The 13,237-nt window shown below is 40.0% G+C and overlaps 1 protein-coding gene across 1 annotated transcript; it reads right to left on the bottom strand.

Moving 5' to 3' along the window:
- LOC145352203 (G-protein coupled receptor 4-like) lies at positions 1-9,600 on the bottom strand. The gene is made up of 2 exons (XM_080201934.1): positions 9,518-9,600; positions 1-2,156 (listed from the first exon to the last, which is right to left on the bottom strand). Exon 2 carries the CDS (start codon positions 2,111-2,113, stop codon positions 1,169-1,171), a length of 945 nt encoding a protein of 314 aa, XP_080058060.1. The 5' UTR covers positions 2,114-2,156; positions 9,518-9,600; the 3' UTR covers positions 1-1,168.
- Between the last annotated feature and the right edge of the window lie 3,637 nt (positions 9,601-13,237).

Raw genomic sequence — 13,237 nt, 5'->3', positions numbered from 1 at the left:
TGAGCGGGTGGGTAAGTGGAGTTGAGTCTATGAAAAGATCAGCCATGATCTTATTGAATTGGGGAGCAGGTTCGAGGGCCCAGATGGCCTAGTCTTGCTCCTAGTTCTTATGTTCTTAAATAGTGTTCGACAAAATAACTATGTGACTGTAGACAACTCCTTCCTGGCTCTAATGCTGATTCTTCCTGACCGGGTTATGTGCCTTCGTACTCAATTGGCCCAGCTTCCTGCCTCGACACTCCGTAAGGTCTGACCCGGCCATGTGGCCATCAGGGTACACCCTTTAAATGAGCTATACTATCACAGAGATGTTAGTGGTTGAACTAGATTTCTAAATTGCCACCACTTATCCTGGCTTTTGAGTAGGTATTCCAAGGAGCAGCCTCATTGGTCTTTGAAAAATTGGTCCAATGACATACAGAGGATCCAGAAGCAATCTTGTGTGTCTATATCAATGTACATGGATATTATGTTCAATTAAACGCCATGGTCAGGAGGACATGAGTATAAAAGGTAAGTTCACATTTTGATTTTTTGTGTCATAATGGGCAATTTTGACACCCTCTCCTCAATAGAAATGGGATGGCTGTTGACAGTCTGGTGGCCCTACCACCCTATTTCTACCCCATCTTTTGCCAAATTTCAAGATTTGAAAAATAGCCAAGCATTCACCTGAATTATTGCTTTATTCAAATTGGCATCCTGTGAATACATAAGGCTGCAAAATAATTTTAAGTGACAGCTGAGTGGAAACATGCACATAGGATGTTCCATTCAGTTCTATTGGGTTGTGAAAAGGAAGGGAAGCTATACAGTCAAAGTTGTGATGTGCAGCATGCAGTGGAATGCTTCCTCTAAATCTGGCCTCATGCGCATCACTCTCTGTCTCTCATCATTGGCGGTCATACTTCTAACTGCCTAAGACTTAATCGCTGGAACTCCCTGTCAAATCCTGTCCTGCTCATCTTTGTCTCTTTTGTTTCCTTTAAAGTGCTGGTTAAATCTTGCCTGTTTGAGCACATTTTAGATGTTCTATTCTAATTCTGCTTATGTTGCTCATTGTAATATGTTATCTGATAATGACACTATTAATCCAAACAATTGTTACAATGAACAGGTGCTCAGAATAGACTAGATGGAGTCCAGCCTGAGTCATTGGACTGTTCATTCAAAGGTTAAATTTGGCATACAATCTCTGAAGATTGATCTTCATTGTCATGACCAAGTTACTAACATCTTGTTTGGCAGAATCACAGAGCAAGCAGTAGATAATCGGGTCAGCAGCGCAGTTGAGAGCAGTAAGCGCAAAGGCTACTTTGTAAAAAGTATATATTTTTTGGGCAAAATTGCAGTTTCCTGGTTCAAGGAGACTGCGGACCAGCATTATAATTTGATATGGTCCAAAGCTGATGACGTAGACCAGGAGCAGCAGAAGTAAGAGTTTTGCAATCTTCTCCTTCTCATTTTCCGCAGTGGCAGTGCTGCCTTCAATGGCTTTGAAAATGCGCTGAGAGCAAAAGAGGAGCAGGGTCAGAGGCAAACAAAATCCAGCAGTGAATCGGGAGATATATTCAACAATAAAGGTTGACTTCATTGGATAAACCTCTACATAGGCCAAGGAGGAGGCAAAGTTGGAGAAAAAATCCTGCTTGTGGAGCAACAATGCATGAAACATCAACTGAATGGTCCAGCAGATTGCACTGACCAGGATTGCTGCCCGTATTGTCCTAAGCTCAAAATACTTAAGTGGATGGGCTATAGCTAGGTAGCGATCCATGGAGATACAGCAGAGGAATGCGGGAGTTAAATACATGGTGCTGTACATCACGACAATGAGCACATTATACAGTGTCTTGTTGGGATTAGAGCTGAAGTAGTCCATGAACCAATAAGGCAGTGTCAGTGTGTATAAGATATCAGCGAAGGACAGGTTCAGTAGGTAGATACCAATCTCATTATCTCGCTTTGCTTGTAAGCATGCCACATAAATGGATAGACAGTTCCCAGGGAAGCTGACGAAAAATGCAGCCATGTACATGATGGGGACCAAGACAGACTCCACGCTGGTATCAACATAGCAGTTGGAATTGCTTTGTGTAATGTTTCCCATCATTTTGAACTTTGCTGATGCCGGTCATTTAATGCCTTTTATATACCTGTGATTCAAAACAAAAATGGAAATTTTAAATCACCGCTTCTTACTTAGAACCATAGAAAAATGTTTTGACTAGTTTCCCTCCGTAAATACAAAGTGATGATAAGGCTGTGGAAGTATGTATTACTGTTAAGAGATGGAGAATTGCAGGCTAGCGTGTTTATTTGTGGAATCAATACTCTTGGAGCAAGCTACGTGTGGTTGCATGGAATAATCATCATCATTGTTCAAGAAAATTAAAGGGTTAACAGGTTAACAGTAATATATGTAATCCTGTACAAAAAAGAGTTGGGGTGGAAGTTTCCAACCCTGAAATCCCACAGGAGACCCAAAATATGGTTTACACTAGTGGCATTTCCCATTCCAATCGTCTTCACCTCCACCAATGAAATAACAAGAGTCTCGATGTTTAACGTTCGGGTCCCCATTTGTATAAATTTTAATATAATTTTCAGGCCTGATAGTCCGCCCACACCTGTGTTTGACTGCCCATTCACCTAGGCCTTGAATGTAACTTTGATCTCATCTAAGCCTCCCACACCCTGCTATGCCACCTCGAAAACTACTCATCCACCATTTAATATGGGTAGACCTCAGGGACCATGTGTAAATGAGAAAAAGCTTCTAAAATTTTATGGGGAGATGATAATGTAGTCGTAATGTCAGTGCAGTAATAATCTGCTGTTCCAGGCTAATGCTCTCAAGTCATGTTCTCAAATCCCATCATGGCAGTGGTAGAATTTAAATTCAATTGATAAAATCTGGAATATAAAGCTAGTATCAATAATAGAGACCTTGAAACTGTCATCAATTGTTGTAAAAGCTGATCTGGTTCACTTGTTCGCAATGTCCTTTAAGAAATCTGTCATCCTTATCTAGCTTGGCCTATGTGGGATTCCAAGATCCACAGTGATGTGGTTGACTCTTAACTGGTCTCTGAAATGGCCTAAGAAATCATTTTGTTCCATGAAATTAGGGATGGACAGCAATTGCTGGCCTTGCCACATTTCATGAAAAGTAAATATAAGAACTCTTGATACTGAAAAAAACTTTCATTCATGGTACCCATCCAAATCATCTCAAATGGTCAATATGTTATAAAAAAACAAACTTCTAATTCAGTAATCAGACAAAGACAGTTAATCCTTGAACAGTCTCTTAAAGCTGTCAATCAAAATGTGAACTCAGTCCCCTTCTGAGAGAAGTGGTTTTGGAGCTTTGAAACTTACCTAGACATTTATAATTGGCTTAGCTTGAAAACCAACGCTTGGAAATGTTAACAATCAATTCTATTGTAACTGCAGGAAGATATGGTGATGGTTTTTTGAAGTTTTTTTTTAAGTCTATCCATAAATGATGCACTCCAGTAACACATTTTGAGATAAAAGATCCCATGGTCTTACTTTGAAGAAGAACAGGCAAGTTCTATTTCATGCTCTAATACTACATTAGTGCTATAGCCCTGAACATGTACCTTTCTCTAGCTTCTTTCACATATCTCCTAATGGTAAAATAATATTTTCTGTGAGACCCACATTCTATTCCCTCAATCCTATTCCTACACTATTTCCATTTGATTGCTGATGACCCAACCTATTTTCTGGCCTCCCATACCAGTCCTAAGTCAATGTTCCTCTCTCTTCAGGTATTGTCCTTCACTCCATTAAATCTGGTATCATTATACCTCTCCTCAAAAGAATACTTGATCCCACTCTCCTTGCTAACTACTATCACCTCTCCAACGTCCCTTTCCTCACCAAAGTCCTTGAACATGTTACAGCCTCAAAAATTCAGAATTTACCTGGAACTTCATGTTTCAATCATTCAGTCAGGTTTCAGCACATGCCATAGCACTGAAATGACTTTTATCAAAGTAACAGTAGCTGATGAGTTGAGATGGACAAAGTCGTGTGACATAGTGGGGGTGGAAAGATGCCATTCTTAGTGGTGGTCCAAATATGAGGTTGGAAATGATCTCAGGATCAAATGTGACACCAATGTTGTGACTACTACCAACCTTCCCTCCTTGTCCCCATGGCTTGCTTACAACCTATGACAGTTTATCACGTTATGCTCCCCACTGTGGTCCAGCAGGTTGGATATCTCTCAAATGTTTCCATTGTTAACTAACTAATCATAGCCAGAGAATCATTTGCAATGTTTCTTTTCCTGCTCCTGCATTGTTACCTTTGCTATCCCACAAGAATCTGTCCTTGCCCCTTTCCTGTTTCTCAGCCACATGCAGCTCCTTGGTGACATAATCTGAATGCATATCTGTGATGACCTCAGTCAGGTAAATGAGGTTGGTCTGCTCAAGTATGAACTCCCTGACTGAGTCCTAGCGCAAACTGAAATATCTCAGTTGGGAGAGCGTTAGACCAAAGATCTAAAGGATCCTGGTTCAATCCCAGGTTGCAGCGTGAGCCTCCTTGCTGGGTTTTATAAGAAAGATGCCCCTGATTTTTAGCCCAATTAGGAAGCCTCATGTTCCCTATTTAAAGCAGGTGTGTCAGTCTCTCTGCCCGCTGAAGTAGGGAGCACTCTGTTGTGTAGTATGTCTTGTAAATAAAGGAACATTTAGTGACGGGACCTTCACCTCTGTGGATTTATTACAATATCATTAGTTTTCACATGTATGCTGATGACACCCAGCCCTACCCTGCCATCACCTTTTCAACTGCTTTCCTGTTAGTAAATTATCAGACTGCTTTTCTGATTGGATAAGCAAAAGTTTTCTTCAGTTAATATTGGGAAAATTGAAGCCATTGTTTTCCATTGCTGCAGTCTTCATCTCTCCCCCGGCAACCTTCTGTGATTAAGACAGACTGTTCACAACATTGGTGGCACGTTCGATTCTGAGGTGATTTCTGACCTCATAGTCATCACTAAGACTGCATCCTTCCATCTCCATAATATTACCTGACTTTTCTCTGTTTCAACTCACTTGCTGTTGAAACCCTCATTCAGGTCTTCATTAACTCTAGATTTGATTATTCCAATGCGCTCTTGGCTGGCATCTTACATACTATCTCATAAAACTTGAGGTCATCTAAAACTCAGCTGCTGGTATCATAGTTCACAGCAAATCTTTTCCCCCAATCACCCCTGCAGTCACTGATTTACATTGACTCCCAATCAAGCAACATCTTGACTTTAAAATTCTCACCCTTTTTCCCAGATCTCTTCATGGCTTTTCCCCTCCCTATTTCTGTAATCTCCTCCAACCTTACATCTGTCCAAGATGTCTACATTTCTCTAATTCTGGCCTCTTGTTTATTTCCAATTATAATGCCTGCACCATTGGTGTCTTCAATTGCCTAAGCCTCGGACTCTAGTCTTCAAAACTTCCTCTTTGACTAAACTTTTGGTCATCTGTTCAAATTTCTCCATATATGTGTTGGTGTCATACATTGTCTTATAATGCTCCGCTGAAGCACCTTGAGATGTTTCTTTCCATTAAAGATGCTATATAAATATAAGTTGTTGTTGTTGAATGGTCCTGGCCAATATTTATCCCTCAACCAATATTACTAGAACAGATTATCAGCAGTCATTGCTGCTGTGGGATCTCACTATTCATAATTGTGTTACTACTTTTCCAAATTCTAATAGCCACTTCAAAAGTGCCTAATTAACTGTAAATCACGTTGGGATGTCCTGAGACCTTCAATCTCCTTCCTTCTAATTCTAAAATGTATGTTGGAAAGAAGTAGGAGAAATCTTTTTCAGTCTGCATAAATGTTTCTTTGCATTTTTTAAAATCAAAGATGATATAATTAATTAGTCTTGTGTATGAACATTTGGAGATGTTTCCATTGCATCAATGTTGAAATTATGTAAAAGGTCAACCAATCAAATGAAAATTTCTGTGCTCTATTCCTCCTTATTTGCTTTGATCTGTTTGCAGCATTTCACATGGTTGACCACACTATCACTTACAATGTACCTTCTCTATTGTCCACCTGAGTGGAACTGTCATTATCCACTGACTCTGGCTACACTTCCCGCTGCCTCAGCGCACACACCCCGGGCATTCTCTCTTCCACCTTCTTCCGTCGGGAAAAAGACACAAAAGTCTGAGATCACATACCAACCAACTCAAGAACAGCTTCTTCCCTGCTGCTGTCAGACTTTTGAATGGACTACCTCATGTTAAGTTGATCTTTCTCTACACCCTAGCTATATCTGTAACTACATTCTGCACTCTCTCGTTTCCTTCTCTATGAATGATACTTTTTTTGTATGTTGCGCAAGAAACAATACTTTTTACTGTAAATACGTGTGACAATAATAAATCAAATCAAATCTACAGTAAAATATACAACACATTTTCACTCTTTTTTAGTTCTGATGAAGAGTCAAACAGACTCTAAATTTTAAATGTTTTCTTTCCCTAGAGATGCTGCTAGACATGTTGAGTTTTTCCAGCATTCTGTTTTTATTTCAGATTTCAGCATCTGCAGTATTTTGTTTATCATGCCAAAATAGCTTATTTGGTCTTGATCACATTGCCTCTGTACAAGCTTTCTGTATACAAATTAACTGCCTTGTTTCCTACATTGCATTAGTTCCTACATACTGCGTTAATGGTAGGGGGTTACTCAGTTAATGATAGGGCATTGGGAGAGTTACAGAACAAAGAGATCTAGGAGTACATGTTCATAGCTCCTTGAAAGTGGAGTCACAGGTGGACAGAGTGGTGAAGAAGGCATTTGGTATGTTTGGTTTCATCGGTCAGAACATTGAATACAGGAATTGGGACATCTTGTTGAAGTTGTACAAGACATTGGTAAGGCCACAGTTGAAATACTGTGTGCAGTTCTGGTCACCCTATTATAGAAAGGATATTCTTAAACTAGAAAGAGTGCAGAAAAGATTTACTAGGATGCTAGCAGGACTTGATGGTTTGAGTTATAAGAAGAGACTGGATAAACTGGGACTTTTTTCTCTGGAGGGTAGGAGGCTGAGGGGTGATCTTATCAAGGTCTATAAAATAACGAGGGGCACAGATCAGGTAGATAGTCAATATATTTTCCCAAAGGTAGGGGAGTCTAAAACTAGAAGATATAGTTTTATAGTGAGAGGGAAGAGGTACAAAAGTGTCCAGAGAGGCAATTTTTTTTCACACAGAGGGTGGTGAGTTTGGAACAAGCTGCCAGAGGTAGTAGTAGAGGCAGGTATAATTTTGTCTTTTAAAAAGCATTTATATAATTACATCGATAAGATGGGTATAAGAACATAAGAAATAGGAGCAGGAGTAGGCCATCTAGCCCTTCAAGCCTGCCCCGCCATTCAATAAGATCATGGCTGATCTGAAGTGGATCAATTCCACTTTCATGTTTTCTCCCCATAACCCTTAATTCTCCTGTCTATCAGAAACCTATCTACCCATGACTTAAATATATTCAGCGAGAAAGCCTCCACCTCTTCAACAGGCAGAGAATTCCAGAGATTCACCACCCTTTGAGTGAAGAAGTTCCTCCTCAACTCTGATCTAAACTGCCCCCCTTTATCTTGAGGCTGTGCCCTCTAGTCCTGCTATCCTTTTAAGCGGGAAGAATCTCTCTACCTCTACCCTATCTATCCCCTTCATTATCTTATACGTCTCTGTAAGATCCCCCCTCAGCCTTCTAAGCTCCAACGAGTACAGACCCAGTCTATTTAGTCTCTCTTCATAGTCCAACCCCCTCATCTCCGGTATCAGCCTAGTGAACCTTCTCTGCACTCCCTCCAAGGCCGATATATCCTTCCGCAAGTGCGGCGACCAAAATTGCACACAGTACTCCAGCTGCGGCCTCACCAGTACCCTGTACAGTTGCAGCAAGACCTCCCTACTTTTCTATTCTATCTCCCTCGCTATAAAGGCCAACATTCCATTCGCCTTCTTGATCACCTGGTGCACCTGCAGACTGGGTTTTTACGACTCGTGCACAAGGACCCCCAGGTCCCTCTGCACCTTAGCATGCTGCAGCTTTTCGCCTTTTAAATAATAATCCCTCCTACTATTATTTCTGCCAAAGTAGATAACCTCACACTTGCTAACATTATACTCCATCTGCCAGGTCCTCGCCCACTCGCTCAGCCTATCCAGATCCCTCTGCAGACTTTCCACACCCTCCACGCAATTTGCTTTTCCACTCACCTTCGTGTCATCAGCAAATTTCGTCACCCTACACTCAGCCCCCTCCTCCAGATCATCTATATAAATGGTAAACAGTTGAAGCCCCAGCACCGATCCCTGCGGCACTCCACTAGTCACCAACTGCCAACCAGAATAGCACCCATTGATACCAACTCTCTGCTTCATATTAGGCAGCCAATTCTCTATCCACGCTAACACCTTACCCCCAACTCTGTGCACCCTAACATTCTGTAGCAACCTTTGTGAGACACCTTATCAAATGCCTTTTGGAAATCTAAAACACCACATCCACCGGTTCCCCATAGAGAGATATGGGCCAAATGCAGGTAATTAGGATTAGCTTAGGGCTTTAAAAAAAAAGGCAGCATGGACAAGTTGGGCCGAATAGCCTGTTTCCATGCTGTATGACTCTATGACTGTATGGCAACAGTGATTACACTCTGAAGCACTATGAGATATACAGTAGTCAAGAAAAGCACAATGTCAATGCCAGTCTTACTGTTTAATTAATGTTCAACTTGATTAACTTTCAAAATTATCTTGAAGGAGCTCTTCTGAAGGTGTTATTGGTTTAGCTATTGTGTAGATAAATCACAAGGACTATTAACATTGAAGTTTCTTTGTGCTTTCGGCTGAATTAATTTAGCTCAGCTGGGCCAGCGGCAAAAAAAACGATCAAAATTATCCTGGGCTAGGGAGGGTAAAATTAGCCCAGGTTCCTACGGCTGATTTGCTATCTATTGGCAGTTAACAAAAGAGATATGAAATGTAAAGAGAAAATATTCATACCTGAGTAAAAAATACAGACTGACATGAGGTATCAATGGTCCTTTTCCCAGTGGTGGATTAACCATTAGACTGAGTAGGTTTAAGCCTAGGGGCTTGGAAGAGAGCGGAGCCCAAGAGCAAACAAAAATTGGTTTAACCCTTTTAAGGGAGAATAAATTTTCATAACTATACCCTGTGGGTGAATTAATATAACAAATACCTATAAATAGAGGAGCTTCACCTCCAGACTTGTACTACATGTAAATAAATGCAACAAAGAGTTTATTGTCATGCTATAGCATGTATACATAATTATTTTAGTGCACACTTAGTTACGTATAGTACTTTTTTCAACATTCACCCTCACATAGTATTAGTCCCACACCACAGCACAATGATTGTCACCACTGCCTCCAGTGCTATCAATATATCATCAAATTCATGATCATCACCTGCTAATTCACCAATGTTAACATCAAAATCCTCAGCATCTAAATCACTCCCACTATTATCACTGCATAATCCATCATCAAAACTGTTGTTGAGCACATTTATTGCCTGTGAAAACATCAAAACAGACTTTTGTTTGTACGCCGCCATTGTTGTTTACAACGCAACAAATGACTCCTTGTCACCACTCACCAGCCAGAGTCCAACGGATTTGGATTTCTTTCTCATATTTGCAATATTGATATCAACGCACTTAAAAAGGCAGCAAATACCCTATACAGGTTTATCCAGATGACTTTGACTTGGGCTTTATGGAAGAGCTCGTCCACTTTCAGAAGTACATTCAAGGACAATCTGATGATACATCCCATGGGATGTATCAAGCTCTGACAAGAGAGCAACTGCACGAGGTGTATCCAAATAAGTACATTTGCTTTAGAATTTATCTGTCCTTAATGATCACTAACTGTTCGGGTGAGTGTTCATTTTCAGCACTGAAGAGGATCAAAAACTATATGCGCTCAACAATGAGCAATGAGAAACTTAGTCATCTGGCACTCATGCACATTGAATCAGACATGCTTCAATCTGTTGATTTACATGCTGTTTTTGACATTTCTGTAAACCAAAAAACACCAAAGCGTTTTAAAATACAAATGTAAAGAAAATGAAAAATAAATGAACAAAAGGACTGTAATTGATTCATATAACTTTATATTATACATGTATTACATTATACATAGTACAATGATATAAGTTATCTAACGTCACATTATTCTATTCAACGGAAGGCGGGGCAGGGGGCAAGGTCAGGGAGCCTAGGGATCTGGGTGGTAGTTAATCCGCTGTTACCTTTTCCAGATGGACACAGCTTGATATTCTCTGATTTTCCATTTGTAGCTCTATTCACTTCAATTCTGCGGCTTTCCTCTGCTGCCTGAAACGCTATAACAAGAAACATTGTACTCTCCTCTCAATTAAATGTAATCAAATCATATTTGCTGCAATGGAAAATAATTTAAATATGAATGAATCATCCCTTTAGATTTGGCTGGTACTGCGCACGTGTGATGATAATAATTGCTAAGGGGAATGTTTGTCTGGAAGGAATACAGTGAAGATGCTGGGAGAATAGGATAATTACTCATTTTAGCTACAAGGTGGGGGCTAATAAATTTTTGTTTACAAAAAGGAAAGATCCCCTGGGGTGTTTAATTAAAGGAATGGAAGGTGGGTTTAGATATGCAAGCTGATGTGAGGATGTTGTTAATGGAAGGAACTATGTATGTAGCAGAGACAAAACAACTTTCAATTCTGGCTGGGATTTGTTTAAAGACAAAGGTCTGAAAGCTGCTCTGAAACTCAAAATCTCTTTCTGTAAGCTTCAAGACTGACTACATCCTTTGTAGTAAATATATTTATGTCTGCTAACTTTTTAAATTCTGTAAGAGAATGTTGCTTATTGGAACTGAAACAATAATAAGTTAGAAATTAAAGTTGTTTTATTTTGTAACTGTTCAACTGTTAAAAGTTATACTGCTTCATTTTGTTAGAGTTATACATAAATTGTGTTATTAAGTAAAGTTTGTTTTTCTATGAAAAATCCCTGATTTGTCAGTGGAATTACTCCTGGAGTGAGGCATCCTTTCCTCACATTTATGGCAAAATAGAAAAATTGTTGGTCTAGTTTGGCTTTGCAAGGTAATTTGGGATTCTGATCCAGGGCCCCAACACATTGAATAGCGAAACATAAGATAATGACTCACTCATAGTCAGTGTGTTCTTTATTGCTGAGGAATTGGCAATGGGAATCATTACATCAATCAAGGTATGCCTTTATATGTACCTTGTCGCATTTCTCATACAGATACTGAAGTGTTTTCACATAGAGTGGATTATTATGGAGGATACTGAGCATCATTATGAAATCAAATACAGCAGCCATACTATGCAAGATAAGATCCCACAAAAAACAATGAAGCAAATGAGAGTTCACCTTTTCTTTGGTGTTTTGGTTGAAGGAGGTACATTAATTGGACCACAGGTAGAATTCCTTGCTCTTCTTCCAACAGTTCTATGAATTTTCTGATATCCACTTGAAACAACACAACAAGCATGTTGGTTGAGCCCATCATGTAAACAATGGCCCCTCATGCAGAGATCATTAGAGCAGTAAGATCATAAGAACATCTATAACTTTCTTCCAAGTCACATCCTCATTTGGATTTTTACCAATGTTCCTCTCTCATTGAATCAAACTCTATGATTCTATGAGGTGGAGGGAGTTTGGGAAACAAGTTTTAATGGATTTATATTTGTATTGGTAGTATTAGAAATGAAGTACTGTTTTAAATGAGTTTAATTTAGTGTTTCTGTGCAAGGGAATCTATAGTTAGATTCAAGCTGGACAAAGTTGTTTGTATGTGCAGGAGTTGGTTCAGTTCAAACTATGGTTCTATTATGCACAGAGAGGGTTACAGCTTGTAAAGTAAATATGAGATTGGAAAAGTATGCAGTTATTGCTTAGCAACTGGGGCCCTTTTAAGGTAGAAAGAATTTCTGAACTTCATTGTAGCTGGATTTGTTTGTAACTGATTTAGAAAGCTGGAGAGGGAACATCTCTCTTACCTTTGCTAGAAGAAAATCATACCATGGAGCAATAGTTAAGAAAGCAAATGCAGAGATAAAGCCCAGCTAGTTAAGGAAAATGAGGAGAAGTTTCTAAGTAGCCTTCTAGTAGAAAAGTGAACTGTTTGGTAAAGACAGGCAGAGCTGAGAAGACTGACTTAAAGATACTGCTACAGTAACTAGATTTAAAGTGGAAAAGCTGACTTTAGAGTTAAATCAAGAAATTTGATGCCATGTTGATATGGTCTGGGAATCGTTAGTTAAAGCAATTGTGAAGGCAAAGAAATTATGAAGGTGGGTAGTGTAAAATCTGTAAGCAAATCCTTGATGGACGTCTTGGAGGGAAAATCTTGTTTAAAAGAAGTTTTGAAAGTGTGCCTTTTCAAAAGCAAAATTTGAAATCAGTCATGTAGAAGCCAGAGTTCAGTGAGACAAGGTCAAAACAGGGTACACCCACTCCTGTTAGGGAGGGAGTTGCAGGATTTTGACCTAGTTACAGTGAAGGAACCGTGATATATTTCCAAGTCAGAAATGATGTGTAGCTTCGAGGGGAACCTGCAGGTGATCATGTCTCCACATATCTAGTGCCCTCGTCCTGTTGTTAAGGGTAATATATTTGAATGAAGCCTTAGGATATTGTGAGTCACTGAATACATTTCTGCACATATGTGTTATGGCTGGAGAGTACAGCTGAAATCTTGGGTTCATCGAAGGATCAGGTGTGCAAAGAGCTTGGGAACATTCAGATGCCTCATGGGAGTGAAAGGGGGCAGGCACAGTATGGATGTTGCTTGAGGTGGTGGATGAGCAGTGACTGGAACTCTGAACTAACTTACAGGAGTAACATAGCCTTAACAGTGCCGACAGATCTGCCATTGGTGGTGATGTGGCTAACTTGGCAATCATCACCAGCCATGAGCAGTGAGCCCTGGAGCCTGAGGGCAAGCAAGGAGGAAGGTCCTCAGTCCGCAGAGAAGCAGGCGTCTTTGAGGAAGGTAGGGGCCCAATGGGCCGAAGCGAGATAGATAGAAAGTGAAAAGAATGTATGGGCATCTCATCCCTCCTCAGAACTTCAGTGATGTACTGATCACTAA

Source organism: Carcharhinus amblyrhynchos, chromosome 14 (assembly GCF_965287045.1).
Source record: "Carcharhinus amblyrhynchos chromosome 14, sCarAmb.v2.hapA, whole genome shotgun sequence".
In the NCBI taxonomy this organism is placed as follows: domain Eukaryota; kingdom Metazoa; phylum Chordata; class Chondrichthyes; order Carcharhiniformes; family Carcharhinidae; genus Carcharhinus; species Carcharhinus amblyrhynchos.
This window is presented reverse-complemented; position numbering and strand designations above follow the sequence as displayed.